This window comes from Protobothrops mucrosquamatus, unplaced genomic scaffold (assembly GCF_001527695.2).
Source record: "Protobothrops mucrosquamatus isolate PMUCROS unplaced genomic scaffold, P.Mucros_1.0 scaffold39, whole genome shotgun sequence".
Classification (NCBI taxonomy): Eukaryota; Metazoa; Chordata; class Lepidosauria; order Squamata; family Viperidae; genus Protobothrops; species Protobothrops mucrosquamatus.
Genome location: NW_015386421.1, coordinates 1,366,730 through 1,387,383, shown reverse-complemented (window position 1 = coordinate 1,387,383; position 20,654 = coordinate 1,366,730). Strand labels below are relative to the sequence as shown.

The window sequence follows — 20,654 nt, the reverse complement described above, 5'->3', positions numbered from 1 at the left end:
CAAGATTATTGATACTCTTCAGACTAAACTAGAAAGAGGAGCTGAAAAAAGGAGCTGAAATTGGCAGCAAAAATAATAAGAAATATCTTTCAGTTTTTCTGCAGTTATTGGAAATAAGTTAATGAAAACCATAGGCCTCCTATCTCTTGTTCCTTCCAATTGTAACAAGGTTATGGCCCATGACTGACTTCTAAAACTGGATGAAACTATCACAAAATGAAAAGACATCTGAGCTCCTTCCTTCGCAATGCAGACACTACTGTCCCATTAGAACATAGCAATGTTTCAGGCAAAGGCTTTCATGAAGTTTAAAAATACTTCAAAAATACTTCAATTTTTTATGCACACTAAAAGAAGAAATTTTTCAGTCAAAAGTGACACACTGACTAAGAATATTGGCACAAGGTGATAAAATGCAAGGTAAAATCAATGCACAAATCACAGCTCCACTTAAACCCAGAACTGCAAGTAGTCATCACCATAATACCTGAAAGACTAATTTTATTTAACAATGTTTTCCAATTCAAAATCTTAAGAAGTGAAACTAGAAGTCCTCCCAGCGATTCAAAATAATAATAAAATTAAGCAGGTCTAATGCAATATACAAAAAAATGTTCTCTTTGATTTTTTAAAATACTGATTTGCTTTGCTGTAGAAAAACTGGAAGATGCATATGCATTATTCACTGTTATTTTTAGTTATTTTACATATTAAATTTATATGGTGCCCATCTCACCATTATAACTCTGGGTGGCCTACAATGGTATAAAAGTATACAGTACATATAAAAAACATTAAAAGTACTAAAATTAAGATTAACAACGATTCAAGGTTAAAAACAAGAACATGGATGGTACAGAGTGGATTTTTGTCTCTCACTTTTATAGTAATCGATAGGAAAAGTGTTATCATATTTTTAGGCCCTTATATTGCCTCCAAATATAGTAGTAAATATTCCTTCCCATTCCACTTCCCAACATCCTTGCCAAAATTCTTACCTCAAGCTTGGTAAATAAAACATGTTTAATGAGAACAGATTAGGGAAATCAGCTAAACCTAAACAATGTTACATTGTACATGAAGAATCATTATTTTTAATAGTAGAAAACTGGAACCTTGCAGTAGAGAAAAATAGATCAAATTATGTAGTTTCTAACAGATTTTCAAAAAGACATGCACTGCCCGTTTGAGTGTGAGATTTGGTAGAAACAGTAGTACAATCTTAGTTTATCCTGCAAGTGGGAACATCTGGAACTTAATTTTAAAGCAATACAAAAATCTTTAGGCTTGTAATTTAACATCCAAGTGCAACTAATGAAAACAAGGGAATACTTAGGGATGTCGTTATTCTAGCTGTTCTGCTGAATCCAGTAAATAAGGATGCATGGTCACACCACATATTATGTCATTTGCAAAGTTTATTACCACTGAAAATTAGATAGAAAATGGAAAGAACGCCAAATTCATTTTCAGAAAATCACAGCATGGAAGGCACAAAAGCGGAAATCCTTCATGTTGCCCCTCATACTCCTCATACAACTTGAAATTATAAAGTGGATTATCAATTTGCAAGAGAAAACATAAGGAGGAGCTGTAAGAAACAAAAAGCAACATCACTTTCTCTGGAATCGTGTTGGTCTCTCAAATACCGTTATCCATTTATATAGTGAGAATGATCTCCATCCTTCAGAAGATATGGGAAATAATACAGAACAGAATGCAAAAGTCTTTCTATCCCACTGTTGTGGAAAAAACCACGATACTTACATCAGAAGACAAGACCACGAAGGGTTGGAGAAGACAGGTTTATTTGTGCACAATGGTTCAGAGCATTAGCATGACAGATTCTGAACACTGGGCTATTTCCAGCGTGTCATTCTTATACAGCTTGCCACCCACGCCTAACCCAATGGATGACTTATCTACCTTTAACACACTAAACGGAGAAGTTCATGTCTAGGGACCACACAGAAGAAAAGAAGAAGTTCATACAGAAGGCTTATCTTGCCTCATCTCCCTAGACGGTAATATCTTACACCATCTGTGACTTTCAGTTGGCACTTCTTGTAAAAGGTTGTCTCTTTAGAATTGGCACACAGGTTACATGGATTTTAGGCACAATTAAGCACAATCAAATACTACAATACTCTATTCCCCTTATTGATATAACATTTTAAAAACATTTTCCTATGACATTTCCCATCTACCTCACCACCACTCCCTTTATGAAAGGAGAAACGAGTTGAAGCCAAATAATTACCTGAGGGTGGATCTGGGGCTTGTCACACGTGGCCTCAAAATCCAACACTAGGAAGTAATGATACCTCTGTGGGGGAAAGGATGACATTGCTGCCATGGAAGCAAAGCCGTGAGAAGCCAGTTTCCCGGTTTTAGTGGAGCTGTTCCTCTGGAAAACACTAAATAACAGAAAGGAGAGCAGAGGAGTCCTCAATCTTGGGCACAATCTGAGGTGAAGCCTTGCTGCTGTTGAACCGAGAAGTACGATCATTGAACACCTGGTAGCATCTGGAACTTCAAAAGAAAAAAAAAAGTGGAATCACTCTACAAATACAGACTTCTTCATTTTAATGTTATTTAGGAAATACTACTTCCATTTATGTATTTGAACAAAAGCTGGAAATTAGCTTCTAATAATCACATCACTTATTTAAAGCACTTCTACCATTTCTGCATCAATAGGATCCAAGACAGCTAACAAACTCTTAGTCACTCAGCAGCTCTTCAAAGTTATAGCAAATTTCCTAAGACCAACTTTTGACCTGGTCCCAAAGTTATAGCTGCTGTAACAGCCGCAGTTTTTCATACTTACAACCAATCACAGGGGCACTGTGTGCCAACCCCCCCATTGCATATCTCCCCCACCATCCTGCCCCACCAGATCCCTGCAGACCTAGAGCCTGCTTCCCAGCCCACCAGGCTCCATAACCTCCTCCGCCTCACTTATCTTTTGAAAATCTCCAGAGTTTGGATTAGGGAAGCAGAATGGATCATTTCATCATGTGGCTGTGTGCCATGATTTTGGAAGCGACCACCATTTTCCAAGCAGCTACCTTGAATTGTGATCCCTTAAAAAATGGCAGCCATTTCCAGAATTGCACCACACAACCGTGTGACAAAGCAATCCATTCTACTTAATTAATGTACTCAGTTCAGCAGTCTAGAGCATGGGTGTCAAACTCACCTCGTCATGTGACGTGTCGCAACGTATCGCAACTCTTTTTGCATTGCCAGCAATGGGGTGGGCGCGGCTTCGGTATGATGAAACCAGCCTGTGGGCCGGCAGTTTGACACCCCTGGTCTAGAGCTACAGAGATCTTCAAAAGGTAAACAAGTGATACGTGATTGGTGGGGAGGAGGCCTAAGCCTTGCAGGGACAGTGACCGGCGGGGAGGCCTGTAGGGACCTGGGGAGGGGAAGCAGACTCAAGAGCTATGGGGACAGTTGGCAAGCAAAGCATGGGGTGTCTCAGGGGATGGGGAGACCTTGAGAAATACGGGACTGATGGGAGTGAGTCTGCACTAAGCCTCCCAGGACCTCCCCCAAACTAAGGCACACATGCTCTGCTTAACAACCTGCAAAGTTGTTTAACGACTGCATCAGGAAAATCAGGGGATAAGAGTCAATAAGCGAGGCCATATAGCTTAATGGCCATCACCATTTGCAAGCATAATGGGGAGGCTCCAATACAGTTGTACGTTGAGGACTATCTGTGTAATAATCAAATTACTAAAAGAGACATGAGAGCCAGTTTAGTGTACTGGTTAAAGTGTCAGGCTAAAAGCTGGAAAAGTTCTAGTCCTTCCTTAGGCATGAGGCCAGCTGGATAACCTTGCACCACTCAGTCTCCCTCAACCTAGGAAGGAGACAATGGTGAATCAGTTCCAAAATTTTGCCAAGAAAACTGCAGAACTATTCCAGGCGGTTGCCAGGAGTCAACACTAACTAAAGGGCACTCCCAAGAAGGAGAGGAGGGGAGGGGGGGAGAGGAAGAAGGGGGAGGGAAGGGGAAGGGGAGGGAAGGAGGAAGAGGAAGACAAAGAGAAAATGGAAACAAAATGATGGCAGATTGTATATTATACATGTCCCTCCCAAATGCATGCTGGAAACAGTCTTCTTTAAGGCCAGTGTTAACCTCCACCCCAACCAGAATATACTGGGTATCAGGAGGACATCCACTGAGATTGGTAACTATCAGTAAACCAGACTACTAAATACTATGGTAATACAATGGTTGATAAAGTTCAGAATTAATTATTAGGACCAATGTGCTATAATGGAAGGAGCATTGTACATAAACCAGGGAAAAGCAGGTTTAAAACTCCACTCAGATATGAAATCACTTTCTCCCAGTCTAAACTTCCCAGGAGGATACAACATAGAATGGATCAAGAATGCTACACTGAACTCTTTAGGGAGACAGTGGGATTGAAAATAAAAAGACACCCTGATCATTGCTGTCAATTTGAACCACATTTCAAAGTAGTAGTTCCAATGTAAATGTGATTAATACAATCCTTAAATCATACAAATCAGTCTAGTAAATAGTAGCACACATGTATTGCCGCCACAGCAATGATTTATAAAATAGGACCAGAACATTTACCTTATAGCTTTATGTGCCTGGCACTGTTCAAGCCATCCATAACAAATTGCACGAGAAAGCTTAAGACAATGATTTTTCAGTTTTAGATACTACCAAACACCTCCCTTCGACCAGTCCGCTCTCACAGAGAGGGCCTCCTTAGAGTGCCGTCGGCCAGACAATGCCGGCTGGCGACCCCCAGGGGGAGAGCCTTCTCTGTGGCAGCTCCTGCCCTCTGGAATGACCTACCCCCCGACCTACGTACAGTTGCGGACCTGCGCCTTTTTCGCCGAGCCCTGAAGGCCCATCNCGTGCGGCCGGCCTGGCGTAGTTTGATTATGTTTCAGTGGGGGTTTTTGTATGGGTGTGTTTTTAGAACAGGCCTGTTATTTAATTCGATTTTAGAACAGAAACTATTTATTTATTATCGTGGTTTTTAGTATCGCCTGTTCACCGCCCTGAGTCCCGTAAGGGAGATAGGGCGGTATATAAATTTAATAAATAAATAATAAAAAAATATTGGATCCCTCCCCACAAGTTTTGGGACAAATCATATCCTCTTCAGCTGGCTAGATTATATAATACAACAACACTGGAATCAGGGTTTGAAAAAGTTGCATTAATGACTATATGACTGAACTGGTAATAATTGTAAAAGACATGTTTAAATCATGTTATGTACATGCTTTCCGGTGCAAGATAATGCTCTGCAAATAACCACGTTCACAGAGAGTCATTAAGTTCAAATCTTTCAGACCATCAAGTCCAATCCCGTCCCGTGCCAGAAACCAAATTAAAGGTTCTATGACAGATGATGTCCATCTTCTGCTTGAATACATCCAGTGAAGGATGTATACCTTTTGTATAATTGGTTTTACTGTAAAATTGCTCTTATTGAAATCATTACTAGCATTTAACTTGATACAGCCTTGCTATAGTTTAAATCCATTACATCATATCCTGTATTCTGAGGTTATAGAGAACAAGGCCTGACTTCCTTCTTTGTGATACCCTTATTGCTTATTGTAAACATTCTCAATTTTCCTCTCTCAAGGCTAAGTATATCCAATTCCTTCATGGAATTTAGTTTCTATTCCCTTGATCATCCTTGTTGCTTTTCTCTGAAGCTGTTCTAGTTTGTCTGAGTCATCTTCAACTGTGGAGTGCAAAACTGGATGCAGTATTCAAGATTAGGGTCTGATCATTGAAGAATAAAATAGCAATAGCACTTAAATTTATATACCGCTTCACAGTACTTTACAGCCCTCTCTAAGCAGTTTACAGAGTCAGCATATTGTCCCCAACAATCTGGGTCCTCATTTTACCAACCTCGAAAGGATGGAAGGCTTTCGGTGAGACTCGAACTGCCAAACTGCTGGCAGCTGGGAGTCAGCAGAAGTAGCCTGCAGTACTGCATTCTAACCACTGCGCCACCAGGTCTCTTGAAACTATTACTTCAAATTATTTGAAAATGTAGTTCAGTTGATGCAATCCAAAATTGCATCTATCTTTTCTTCAGCCACCTTAGGTAGAAAATACTATTAGCAAGCCATCTATGCTTTCTAATTAGAATAAAAGTGTGCAACCTTTTACTTCATTGTATTTTGTTAAATTATAAATTTGGATTTGAGTGATATTAAGATGCATTTACACCCAAGTGTTCCACCATTTAATAGAGATCTTGTGGCATCCAATCCACCACCATTCTTGATATTCCTAAGACTAGAAAGGGCTACAAAATAACTTCCAAGACTTTGGAAGTCTAGTCAAACCATAATCAGACAGATATGGTACAGATGATGAAAATACTGCACCATTATTACTTTTTCTAAGAATGGACTGTCAATGGTGATTCTCAAACATTCAGGTCATGTCTGTACCAAAGGTGCTTTTCAAAAGGCAACTGGATTTTCTTGGTTTTTTTTCCCTTGAAAATGTTTCACCTCATCCAAGAAGCTTCTTCAGTTCTGACTATATTTGGATATTGTTCATTTAACCAGAATCTCTTCATCTATTCATATAATTTTGAAAAATCTTAAACTTATTGCAGGTCACAATACTGCATGACTACAGATAGTTCTAAAAGGTTCACAAACTTTCTCCTACTATTATAGAGAGCTTGGGCCAAAAGACAGAGTTCTTCTCTCTCTCCAAGCATTTTCTACAAAAAAAGTGAAGTAGTCAGCTGTATGTCCCTGCATTATATTTATTTTAATAGGTTAGAAAATGGTAAGAGAAATAAAATGTATATTTGATTGTGATCTCATGTCGCAGGGCTGTGGAGTCGGAGTCGAGGAGTCGGAGGAAATTTTGGGTACCTGGAGTCGGAGTCGGCAAACAATGCACCGACTCCGACTCCTACTAAATTTAGATTGGAATTTAAAAAAAAGCAAGTTTAAATGTCCCAATTCACAAAAAGTTATAATTAATGACTTCTCTACTGTAAGAATAGACCAATGCATGCAGTGCCTCACGTAACCGCAAAACGAACACGTTAAGTGACCGTGAAGAAGCATGCTTTTCATGTGCTTCACTATATGGCACGCAACGCACAATTAGGAGCGGCAATACTTATACTTTCCATAGTGTTGTGTTCTGCTGTTACAGGGAACGCAGCGCCCATGGGTAACCTAGCCTCTCACTGATAAGNGGAAAAACTGCTGTCATTCAGCTAAGGCTATAAAAACTTGTAAACTCCGATTGTTAGCTTAAACTTTAAACATGACTATGGGATTCTACTAGGGAAATCATGTTTTATAATAAATGCCCCTTCCTGGATCCTCCCACTGTTGCCTTTCTTTCCTTCAAGGAATGTATAAAATACATTCGCATATTAATACAGAGGAGTCAGAGTCGGAAGTACAAAAAACTGAGGCGTCGGAGTCGAAACATTTATCTATCGACTCCACAGCCCTGCTCATGTGGGTCATACCTGAATTTGTTAAAGGTTCTTGTCAAGCCCAGCTCAAGAATGACATAAAACAATTCAGTTATTTATTCATACCGTATAGACAGAATCTTGCCAGACTAAAGCTATACCACTCTCACCCTAATAGATATACTTTTAGGAAATGGCTATCCTAAATCTCTTCCTCTATCTCCAGGCTCTGTTGTCTCTTGTTTTGCCCCCACCTTGGAATGTGCTTCCTCCTTCCTGGGAGACTACCACTTCATTGTAGGCCATCACACCATCTCCCACTTTGTATACGCATTTCATCAAACTGATACAGCCCTGAAAAGTAACAATGGATTTTCCACTCAACCCTTGGCCCTAAGAATGAAGCGATATGGACAAGTGTATTTGAAATTGTAGACTTTTATTTAAAATTTGTGGAAGTACACTTGTTCTGAAGTAGTACTATACAAGAACCTTATTCCTTTCTCCTACCATCTCAAAATCAGATTAATTTTAGGAATAAAAAAAATCATTCACATATGATACAAAGTTCTGTATCACTGTATATTGAACAAAATTTATTCTGGTTTGGGTATAACCCTGGATTTACACATGCTCAGCTAAACCTACAAGCACATTACAGTACAGCCTAGATCAGTGGTGGTGAACCTATGGCACGGGTGCCAGAGGCGGCACTCAGAGCCCTCTCTGTGGGCACACGCGCCGTCACCCCAGTCCTAGGCCTTCAGCTGGGTTTTATAAAACCTTTTCGCTTTAGGCCTCTGCCGCCGTGTGCAAAAAAAAAGGTTCAATCAGTCAATTTCAACTTCTCGCGGGAAAAAAAGATCTTGCAAAGTTAGGATTGATTGAACTTTTTAGTTCCACCCAGTCTGCCATTACCACCGCAGCCACGCCTACCCAATGGGCCACGCCCACCCAATTGGCCACGCCCACCTAGCACTCAACGATGCATAAGTGGGTTTTGGGTTGCAGTTTGGGCACTCAGTCTCTAAAAGGTTCACCATCACTGACCTATGAACACTTAATGATACTCAGATTTGCAACTAATGTTTACATGGAGACAAAAAAGCTTATGAATTTCAGCTTTATGGGACCAATATTTGAATTTTATAGGTAAATTTTATAATAAAACAAATCAAATCTGTACATGTACGTAAATGAGACAGATAATTTCAATAGCTGATTTTCAATAAAAAGCAGATAAATTCATTGCAATTTTATTTTCTGACATCATTCTACAGTCGCAGGGAGAAAATATAGTGCAGGGGAAAGAGTAGACTCTAATAAAAATTAGGATATGCCAGATAATTGTTTTTGTATCCATTATGGCCCAGTCACCAATCAATACAACTAAAATCAGATTTTCAAGATATAAACAAATCAATATTCTAACATGTATGGCTATGATCAATTATGGTCATATCAAGAGTAGATCCACCTCTAGTGCATCGACCAAAAGGGTATAAAGGCATCCTGATCATAAAAAGTGTCTGGACCGTAAGAATTATACTTCTTTTTCGTATGGATAGAATATTATCAATATACTAATGAAAATATATTCTTCTATGTAGATATAACAGTATAGAATAAAATCATACAGGTCAATGAATTAAGCCTGAAGTCACAGCATTTTTTCAAAGGAATGAAAACACAACAAATAATTCCTCCTGTCCAGCACAGCAAAATAAAATACTGTAATGTTCTTAACAGCCAAGCCCAATAAATGGATAATACTTTCTTATTTAGCCTTTAGTAAAAATTATCTACTGTATTAAAATGACCAAGAGCCAAAACCAAGAAGAACTTGATCAATTTATTCTAGCAATTCTGTAATTTGGGATACTACTCAGATTGATACTGATTCATTCAAAATAGTGAGATCAAAATAAACCTTCAGTTTTTATAGAAGATGGGATAGAATTCTCACATGAAAATGGGCAATTTAAATTATACAATCCTAGCAAGCTAATGGAATAATTTAGTTTCCTTTATAATCCATGACATGCAAGAGTCAAGCCAATTTTAGAATAATCTCTTTGACTTCAGAATCCTTTTCAGACCTTAAGGTTGTACAAATATTGCTTATTCTGTGAACAAGTAACCAATCCAATATTCATAACTTTTAACAATGATTTGACTAAAGACTAAAGAATGAAATTATTTTAGTGATTAACAATAAGCAAATGTTAAGTGCAGTAAGATTGTATATATACTTGATGTTGAAGAACAAATCAGTTATATCCATCTAGACCACCATAGTTTTTAGGTACCGGTAGCTTATTTTTTAATTGTACTGGGAATGCAACTTCCAAAACTCCAAGCCAATATGTTTAGTTTTAGTTTTAGTTTTATTAAATTTATACCCCGCCCTTCTCCCGGAGGACTCAGGGCGGCTTACAGCCAACTTAAAAACAATAATACGATATAATACAAAATTTAAAAGTAATTAAAAATAGATATTCAATAGGCCGCTTATACCAAAATTTTTGTTAAAAACCAATTTAAAATACCCCTAGGCCAGTCCTGCCCGCTGAAATAACCAAGTCTTAAGGGCGTGGCGAAAGGAGGGGAGATCCGGAATCACCCGGATCTCTGGGGGCAGCTCGTTCCAGAGGGTGGGTGCTCCCACAGAGAAGGCTCTCCCCCTGGGGGTCGCCAGCCGACACTGTCTGGTTGACGGCACCCTGAGGAGGGCCTCTCTGTGGGAGCGTATCGGCCGGTGGGAGGCAATCTATGGCAGAAGGCGGTCTCGGAGGTAGCCAGGTCCGATGCCATGGTGCGCTTTAAAGATGGTGATCAACACCTTGAAGCGCACTCGGAAGGCCACAGGTAGCCAGTGCAGCTCGCGCAGCAGCGGCGTTATATGGCTACAGAACCATTATATACGGAACAGATGTTAGAAAATATTGCATAGATTTTTGTTCATGGTTTATCTTGGCTACCGATTATCTATTTATTATGTTTCTAGGTTTTTAACTATTGTTAGCTAGCCAGAGTCATGATAATTGGAAAGGTGGTCTTATTAATTTAACTACTATAACTAAATTAAAAAATATATTATGGATTTGAAAAAGACTATTATAGTGCTTGTGTTAAAAAATATATGCATCCACCCCAAAATAGTTTGTTCCCATTTTCCACCATATTATGATAATTACTGTAATTCCTTTATGTGATTGTTTTGAGCCATCCCAAATCACTGTGAATCAGACAGCATGCGTTTAATGTCATTATTATTAAAGTCATTATTAATGTCATTATTATTAAAGTTCTATGCTTATAGTTACTAGACTCCTACAATAGCAACACCCAAATATTGACAACTTTCATCCAATGATGAATATCAACCACTACAAACCAAAGCAAGTACATTACAAAATATGGAATGAAAATATCTCTGCATATTTGTATGCTGCTCAGTCACATTCATTTGAGATGAATAGTTACACAAATATGATTTAAAAAATATTGTTTCCTAATATATCTAAGGTTTTATTCCCCAAGTTGTCATTAATATTCATATCAAACTTTAATTCATGACAATGTTTTATATTCAGTAACTAGCTGTGACATATTTCTGTTCAACTGCTTTTTGTATAGCATGTAAAGTGAATACTCTATGCCATTTTTTATTTTTAAATAATACTAAAGACATATTTGTATAATTGTAAACTATCCCAATTCCTTTTTAGGCGTTGACAGACTAGTTACATTGTAATCCATATAAAGTAGCTCCCTAAACCATGGCTCTTCTTGATGTGCAAATGTAGAGTAGACAGCATTTTTTTTAGTTAAACAGCATTGGAAGAGAAATACAATTTCAATACAATACACTTTGAAATTCCTGTTAATATTAACCAGAAATGACAGCTACTTTGTATGACACATCTCACTAAAATACAGAAGATTTATCAGTTGTCATTAAGAAGCCACTTCAGACCAGGACAAATTCCAGGCAAAGCAATGTTAAGCTTCCAGGCAAAATTCCAGGCAAAGCAACTGCCAAATATTGAATGAATATACAGTATGTGATTACCTCATCTAAGTCTAACCAAATGCTAATAGAAGGTGCTGTAAAGAAGTTCTTCTTGGCAAATGAGGAAGCAAATTTCAGACTGATACTTAAATCTAAAGAAACATGGTTGAAGGTTATAGCTGATATTTTAAGTGAAAAAAGTCTTGCAATGATATAAAACTCACATCTTGCTAGATAGAAAGGCATGCTTCTTGATTAGATATTGAAGTTTATGAAGTAGCTGCAAAATGTTTCAAGAATAATCCAAATCAAACAATCAAAATGGATGAAGAAACTGAAAAATACATGAATGATGACTGACTGTTTAGGGGAGAATTGCATATAGTCCAAGTGTCAACTGTTATATCTTTTCTTCTGTTTGGATTTTAAATGACAGAGGAATAAAATATTGAAGCCCTGAATGATCAGGTGCTATAGTTAGATTCTTCATCAAGTACAGCACATACTATAATGATAGCGGTATATAAATATATTAGCTAAATAAATATATTAAAGACCCCTAAGGTATTTTTAACATGTTTTGGTAGAAAGAAACAGTCAATTTTCTCTAGAATATACTATATCTACAATCATTTAAAATGGTAATGATTATAAATTATACTGGCCAAGATTTTAACTTCATTTGAACAAGCCATAATGGCTTATTCATAAATAAGCTATAATGAATGGATCATCAAAATATGTGATTGCAAAAACAGCAAGCCACAATATATCTTAGTGCAATGTCTGTCAACTAACATAACCCAGTGTGCACATGGCTTATGATGAGATAAACCCTTACGTAAATTTAATATATAACCTAAATTCAATGTTCATCAGAAAAGGAAGATTTGACATAGTAAGAAGATACTTGTGTAGCAAGAACCTATCAGTGGGAAACAATGATCATGACATGATACAAGAAAAATGCACGATGGCTAATCAGATGACCTATGTCAGTGGTGGCGAACCTAGGGCACGCGTGCCAGAGGCGGCACGCGGAGCCCTCTCTGTGGGCACACGTGCTGTTGCCCCAGCTCGCCTCCCCCCACGACCCCCTCACCAGCAGCCCCCTGGAGGAGAGTTGCCCCCGAGCGTGGCCTACGCGGAGCAGAGCAGCCAAGGACATGGCAGCCAGGCAGCGTGGACAAGACTCTGCCACACGCCCCATCATGCACAATTGATGCTGCGGGGCGCGGACAGAGGGCGTGGCCACCATTGGCGCTGTGGCGCTGCTGGGCTGCCTGGGCGATCTGCGGCAGGCCCTGGAGGAGGTGAGTGGCCCTACGGGCAAGCAGGGCGGGGGACGGAGTGGGGCGGAGCAGGGGCGGGGCCAGTTTTTGGGCACTCGGTCTCTAAAAGGTTCGCCATCACCGGCCTAGAGAGTTACCAAATGGACTTTTTTTTCCCCTTAAGTCTTTTAAGTGGAGGACAGGCAATTATTTGCAGAGGAATCGGTATATATCTAAAAATCTTGTATTTATTAAATGTTTAGTTTGGCATATTTAACACAATGCAAGCTCACATTTGTCAATCAGTATAGTAACAGATATATTTTAACCAGATTTCTGTTTCCAGGTCTTTAAAGAGTGCATCCTGTGAATACAATATTGTCAAGGAGATCCTACTGGTAATGAGATGTACTGCCTAATAAAGACTTTAGGATTGCAGCCTACTCAGTGACAGTACCTTCATCAATGCATTTCTCCAGAAACCTACTTTCTTTCAAAGAGCATGTATCTACATCTATCCACATATTTATCCTTGTTATTTTTCCAATTTACAGCCCCAAATACTCCGTTTATTGCAGCAGAAAAGAAGCTATTATTTAAAAGAGAAACCATTGGCATGGTATTTTTCCACCAACTTGCAGAAAAACAAGCCTAATAAACTACCAATCTCTACTGTGCCTATCATTTTTGAGTTCTAGACTTCACTCTGACAGACTTTTGATTTTTAACATGTTTACCCCAGTCATAACAAACAAAAAAAAAACCCCAAACATCTGTATCACTTCGGGTTGAAGTCTAAACTCAGCTCTTACCAATCAATCTGAGCAACTGCCTTTCAATTATTTGTCCTTTTATTCTCCCAGTCTGAATTTTAGATAACTTTGCTAGCTTCAGGAGCAAAGCGCAGGGAGTGGAAGAGTCTTGCCCCTAAAACTGATAAATTCACGTACCAATACAACATATAAAAGACTTTTTTGGCATTAACAAAATCTCGGAACGAGTACATCCATTCCTTCCCACCAAGCATAAATAGCCCTTCCTCCCCCTAATATTTATTTCTCTTTTTGCTCCGTAAATCACACCGACTAACCCGGCACCCAGATTCCCCAACGCAACTTGCCAGCCAGGCCTTCTCGAGTCTTCCTCCCTTGTACCTCCACCTCCCAAATCATCGCTTCTCTTGATCCTGTTAACTGAGCTTCTGAAACCTCCCCGTCCGACCCAGCCAGCACCAGCAGGGAAGCTGGCAATTCCACGTCCCAGAATCGGCGGGGATTCGTAAAATCCGTCACCGCGGGCCGAGCTCCATCCCCCAATGCAGCCTACACCGCGCCCCCCAATCTTGGCCTCAGGGCCCACTTAGGCCGTCAGAGTCCCAACCGGCAGGCCCTTCCCATCCTTGCCCCTCAGACACTTCACCAGTCAACGAACCCCCACGCCCCCGCCCCCAGGACAGCCCCGGTCGCCCCCATCCCTCAGCACCACGAGTCCCCAACAGCAGCCACTCACCTTCGCGCCCTCTGACCCTCGAACTCAATATAAACGACAGCAATCTCGACCAACCCCAACTGAGGTTCCCGCCCTAGAGGGCGGACTTCTTAGTGGTGGACATGCGCACAAAAAAATATTGCCGCGCGCCTCTTACTTCCTTGGCATTGTGGGATACGTAGTTTTGAATCCTGGCGGAGGAAGGCGGGGAGAGATTCCGCAGGTAACTGCTTGGACTTCTCCGTTCTCTGACGAGTTAGTTCAGGAAGGAAGCAGCTCGGATCAGCGTTATCGCACAAAAAACTGCGTTAACTTCACGCATATTATATCATTCGCTGTCAAATTTAATCTTGACAATATTTTGCTTTGAATTCTGAGTACTTTAATTAATAAAGTTGCTGGACGTGTGAAATATACACCCACGCACACACATACATACACATTCACAAATAACCTGTTTCGTAGTAAAATGCCTCATTCATTTGAAGATGTCAGATTATGCAGAAGATGTATTTTCATTCCATCTTTCTCTTTCATTATCCTGTTCCTGTGAGCCTTCCAACCTGCTTTAGAAGTTCGGAAGATCTTCACAATTATATTTGGAACACACAGGAAGGAAGCAGCAGGAGACAAAAAACCCTCTGTTCATGCACTGAATACTGGGTGTGACATATTATTCTATATTTATCCTTTTTCATATATATATATTTCAAGACAGTGAACATATCTAATACTGCTGTGCCCTATTTTCCTTTAACAGCCCTGAAAGGTGAGTTGCACTGAGAATGACATCCAAATTCTCAGCTAGCTTTCATGCCTAATACAGTTCAAGAATTAACAGTCTCTTAGTTTCTAGACCAGATCTTTAACCACTATACCAAACTGGTTGTTACATATCAGTGAATGTAGCATATAATATTTACATGTCCTTATTATTTTAATATAAAATATTTGTAATTAACGTTTATAATAAGCATCAGGCAGAGATGAGGTAGAGGAGAGATAAAGTACTAGATTTAAACTGCAGCCAAATCTATTTTCCACAGTCTTACTTCAGCTGCATGATGTCTAACCTAAGGTTAAATCTAGTCTATTTGCTAGTGCTATTTGCTCTCAAAGATTAATATTATGTTCTATGTATTACAGGTGTTCCCTGTGAAGTCCAAGTTTAGGCAACTCAATGTGTTTTATTGACTTAACTGATTCAGTACATGACTCTAAATGGCTCACAAATGCATTTTCAAAACCAAGCGAAACTCATAATTGTGGAAGAAGACAGCAGTTCAAAGAAATAAAGTGCAGTATTGCTTTATCAGGCAGAAGTTCAGGTATGGAAAAAGAACAAAAGCAGGGAACAACCCTTTGTTTCTTTAGTATGGAAGATACTGCTGTACAGAGTATCACTAGAGGAAATGAGCACAATACAATCTTTGAAAAGATCTTAGGTTCTGAAATTTTTTTATTATAGCATTTATTTTTATCCATAATAGTGATCTTCTTTAAATGGAGGCCTTCGTTATATGGTAATAATTACTTCACTTACAACATTACAAGGGACATTTTGTTTATATCATAATGGATAGTTTATTTACTTTGAAATGAAGCAAGGTACCTGGTATCTTTGGCTATATTATTGTATCTGAGTGATACCTGTTAAGGTTCAGTCTTTTTCCCCTTTTGTTTGCTCTCAAAAACAGAAAGCAACATTTGGTAATAACAATGTTATTATAATGTATTTTTAGCAAGATAGGAATTCAACTTCCTTCCCTTCTTTATATAGCGATATAAACTCATAGGAATAGTGAAGATGCCATGGGTTGTAAAGTCTGTTTCGTTTATTAAATTTTCAATCCACCTTTGTTCTGAGATCAGTTTACGGCAGCATACTTACCTAATGCTCCTGAGTATTTTTCTCACAAGAGCCCTGTAAGGTATGTTTGTCTAAGAAAGTGTGACTAACCCAAAATTACTCAGCTGGCATTTATATCTCAGGATAGTTTAGAATTCATACTTGCCTAGTTTTTAGCCCAGCATCTTAGCTACTATCCTAAACTGGTTCTCAAAATCTCTGATATAGCAGTTCCCTTGTACATTAATACTAAGGCCCAAGAATCTGAGATTATGCCTATAGCAGAAGCTAACACCCCATAACATTTATTTAGGCTTGCCTGTTTGTCAAAATGAACTATGCTGATGCTAGGACACGTTATCTAGAATCATCTCAAACTTAACAATGTCCCTGTTCCTCAATCATTTGCTCCGGATCCATCCCATCTTCATACTGGAAGTGCACAAGCAACATATTGAAATTATAGATGGAAAACGTTCATTTACTCTTGTTGCATATATAAGAGTCTGTTCATAAATTATTGAGACTATATGAGGAAAAATAAGGAAAAATGATGAGATGCAGACGGTAGAATTGCTGTCACTGTCCCCATTCTTTTTGCTAGACAAATCAGGTAAGAGGTGAAACAATGGCTTTAATCTATATGTGCTTACTGTAGCTAATGGAGTTAATATCTCTATGGCAGCACACAAAGTATGGAATTTCTATGTGATTCTTTCAATTCCCTTTCTTGGCAGTGCAGCAAGCTTTAAGTTAACATTATGCTCCCCGTGAAATTTCTTTCATAACTACTTCATTTTTCTGTTTTTTAATGTTTAGACTATAAATATTGCCACAGATTTTGAAATCTACTGTTAGGCAATTGTGTTACTGACATCATTTTAATATATATATATAAAATTGTGACCAAGTTTTGCTGATCTTCTGATCTTTTTATCAAACAAAATGATACATCAAGCAGGAAAGAGTAGGAGGAAGGGAAAAAAAGCTGTTATATTGAATCATGTGTGATCAGAATTTAAGGCCAAATTAAAAAGGAGTTACAGATTTAAATGTATGAGAGCAGACTAGGGGCACTTCCTGGCAAAGGTTTACTCTGCAATAATTCAGTCTCATTCATAAAATCTTATCAGGAGTTCAGATATTACTTACAATTTGTCCCGCACAAACATACTTTCCATAATTTCCCTTACTTACTTCTTTCTTCCATCTTTCCACAGAAAGTCTGGTAAGCAGGGAAAACTGAAATGGCTTAACAATGCCCTTTATTCCATAATAATAATAACTGTCCATCCAAAATTTCCTAGTTGTTATACATTTTTCAGCTTATAGGATGAAACAAAAACTCTAATGGGTAACAGCAAATTCTTCCATTTTAAAATATTTTAAAGTAGACAATATACATTGCTGTAACTGATGTTATGGAATTAAAATAAGCAGAAATTATAAAAATTGTGCATATAATACTAATGGGGCCAAAATCGGGGCTTCTTCTGTGGTTAGGAAACATGGAGGTCACGTTTCATATTACCAGTCCCATTGAACAGTTCAATCTAAAACAGTCTGCACAAGTTGTTTCCAAACATTTTAAAAAACCATTCTATATAACAGTGGTTCTCAACCTGTGGGTCGGGACCCCATTTGGGGTCGATCGACCATTTCATGGGGGTCGCCAAGCAAGGCTGTCCGCCATTTTTTTTGTCCGCCATTTTTTTTGTCCGCCATTTTTTTCCCCTTTTCCGGCGGGTGCCTTACCTCCCTTGGGCTGGGCCAGCTGGTGGTCGGCCTGCTCCGTCTCTGCCGCTTGCCAGATACACCTCGGCTGGCGCAGGGGGCGAAACCACGCATGTGCGGTGCTCCCGGGCAGGGAAAGTCCTCGACTTACGACCGGTTGGGTAGTCCTCGACTTACGACCGGTTTAGTCCTCAATTTACGACCGGGTTAGTCCTCGACTTACAACCGGTTGGGGTCGCGGCATTAAAAAGGTTGAGAACCACTGCTATATAAGATACGTTATCGTAGACCAGATGGGGAATAACTAAGACACTGTATGGCATCATCTTCACAAAAATGATATAATTTGCATCAATTATAACTTTGTGACATTTATCTGTTTGAAGATATTCATAATCAGATCTGACAGCTTCACAACAATTCTATTTGACATGATAACTATGCAAACATACAGTATTCCTAAGCTTAAACTAAATCCAGAAATGCACTCAAATGGTAAATAGTGTAACTTCACTGAAAGAGTTTATATCCCGTTTCCTGATTCACCATATGATTGAACAGAAACACCTCTGCCTCATACAGATTAAGGTTTGAGTTAGCTTTACCAAGCAGATTCTGATTTAAAACTTGAGCTGTTTTTTGGTTTTGGAAAGAAAAAATAATTTGGCTGCTGTTAATGAACCCCTGAATTCAGGACTTTCAGTATCACGAGGTTATCCATAGGCACCACAAGTAGCCTCTGAACTATCCTTAAATCTTAAATTATTAACCTCATTGTACACTATCTTAAAGAACTAAAGAGACTTGTTAAACAGCTTACTGTAATTTATATTTTGGGTTGCACAAGTATTTACTAAACTCTTAGCAACTTTACCTCTGTACCAGGTTTTCTCAACATCAGCACTTTAAAATGCATGGAATTCAGCTCCCAGAATTCCCCAACTAACATGTTTCAGCTTAAGAATCTGGGAAAGGACTACAACAGAAAAAAATCATTGGCTCATTGTCGTCTTTCGTATGTCTCCTATCCAAATGAACAGCTATCCCATGTACAGTTAAACAGAGAGCTGTAAAACAGCATTAGGCAGAAGTGTTATATAACCATCTTGAAAACAGACTCGATGCCAGCATAGTAATTACTGCTAAGTACAAATATTGTGACAATGTCTCTTAATACCCATAAGGAATAATCTTGTATTATACTATGTTTTATTTAACAAGTTAATAAAGTACCAGCCCAAATCCTTCAGTTCCTAACATTGCCAGTGGGACTAATTAACCAACTTGGATATATATTTAGGGAAATATTAATATTCACAGTGAACATTTTATATTCATGTTGCTTCTTATAAGTATGGCTCTGTTATGTTTGGTTTAAACATAACAAACATTTTTGACTATGTTTCACAACTCACTTTTCCTGTTATTGTATACCAATTACTTCCCAATTTATTCTGTCAAATGATATTGGGAATAATATCATTATTTTCAGCAGGAAAAATTTGTAACCCCTTAATAACACAAAAGTAAAAGACAGCCAGTTTGGCATAGCGATTAAGGCATGGATGGTTATTAAAAGTTCAGGAAGTTACAGACAAACAACATTTGGGAGATATGTGGTTAGGAAAGTTACTGAATTTTTAGCATGATGCTTTTTTAACTTCTAAAAGTAATTAAAGCTTCAAGATTTTTTTTTTCAGTGAACTCAGATTATGCCATGCAAGATTTTCAAATAACTATGAAGAACAAAGGGGTTTTTCTCCCCTTCTCTTCCCACCATCCCCTTCTTTCTTTTCTTAATATAGTCAAGACTAGGAATAGAAAAATCTTGTTTTCTTTGTATTTTTAGTTTTTTTTTCTTTGGTCAGTTGTTCTATTGAAAATGGACCGACCTGATTTTTATGTGATAACAGCTTCTGGAGAATTTCTTTACACTACATGTTCCCTAACTATAAAGTCTTGATCACACTGCTAATTTTAAAGCAGAGCTGTATCATTCTAGAGAAAAATCAGGTTGAATATCAAAATAAAGATCTGAAGGGTTCTGAAACAAAGGGAAATTGTTTAGTTTAACTGTTGCTTTCTTGCTTTTTGTAATCAGCTTTTGCACCAGAGAAATTTCATGCAAGAATGGGAAACATGTACATGGATGCAATATACTGAAGGAGGGTATAAGGGAGTGTACAGGAATGATTGATGTCTTTATGATGAAATGGCTCTGTTGTCTGATTTTCATTGGCTAACAAAGTTTATAAAGTAATGCTAGCAACTTTCTAAGGTGTGGCACTTCTGCCAGCGTTCCAGATTGTTGGCCACTCACCTGCTTAATTTGATCAAATAAAGTGCTGCTTGATCAAGAAGTCTCCACTTGGGTTATCTGATTAGATTGATATGGTATCTCAAGTTTAAGTAAGGGATTGGGACCTTACAGATCCAATCTCTAAAGTACTAACTGGAAAACTGACTCTTCATTCCCAATGTTAGGATGGCCATCGCTGTAGAGCAGGAGTCCTCAACCCCCGGTCCGTGGACCAGTACCGGCTGCGGCATGCCAGCAACCAGTCTGCACAAACAAGGAAATCCCCATCTGCAGGATGCCGGCAGCACACAAAACTACGCCCCCTCTGGTCTGTGGAAAAACCTCTCTCCACGTAACCGGTCCCTGGTGCCCATAAGGTTGGGGACCTCTGCTGTAGAGGATGAAAGCAAAAGCCGTGGTGGTGCAGCGGTTAGAATGCAGTATTGCGGGCCAATTCTACCGACTGCCATCAGTTCAATCCTGAGCTGCTCAAGGTTGACTGAGCATTCCATCCTTC

At 38.8% G+C, this 20,654-nt stretch overlaps 1 protein-coding gene across 1 annotated transcript in view; it reads right to left on the bottom strand.

Annotated features, from left to right (window-relative positions):
- Positions 1-20,331, bottom strand: part of ERI3 (ERI1 exoribonuclease family member 3) — a 239,052-nt gene extending 218,721 nt beyond the window's left edge. Inside the window, exons 1-4 of the mRNA XM_015811347.2 lie at positions 20,292-20,331; positions 18,117-18,214; positions 14,277-14,349; positions 2,261-2,532 (exon numbers count right to left, since the gene is read on the bottom strand). Coding sequence (XP_015666833.2) covers positions 2,261-2,532; positions 14,277-14,349; positions 18,117-18,214; positions 20,292-20,331 — 483 coding nt within the window. The remainder of the gene's footprint in view (positions 1-2,260; positions 2,533-14,276; positions 14,350-18,116; positions 18,215-20,291) is intronic.
- Positions 20,332-20,654: the final 323 nt, after the last annotated feature.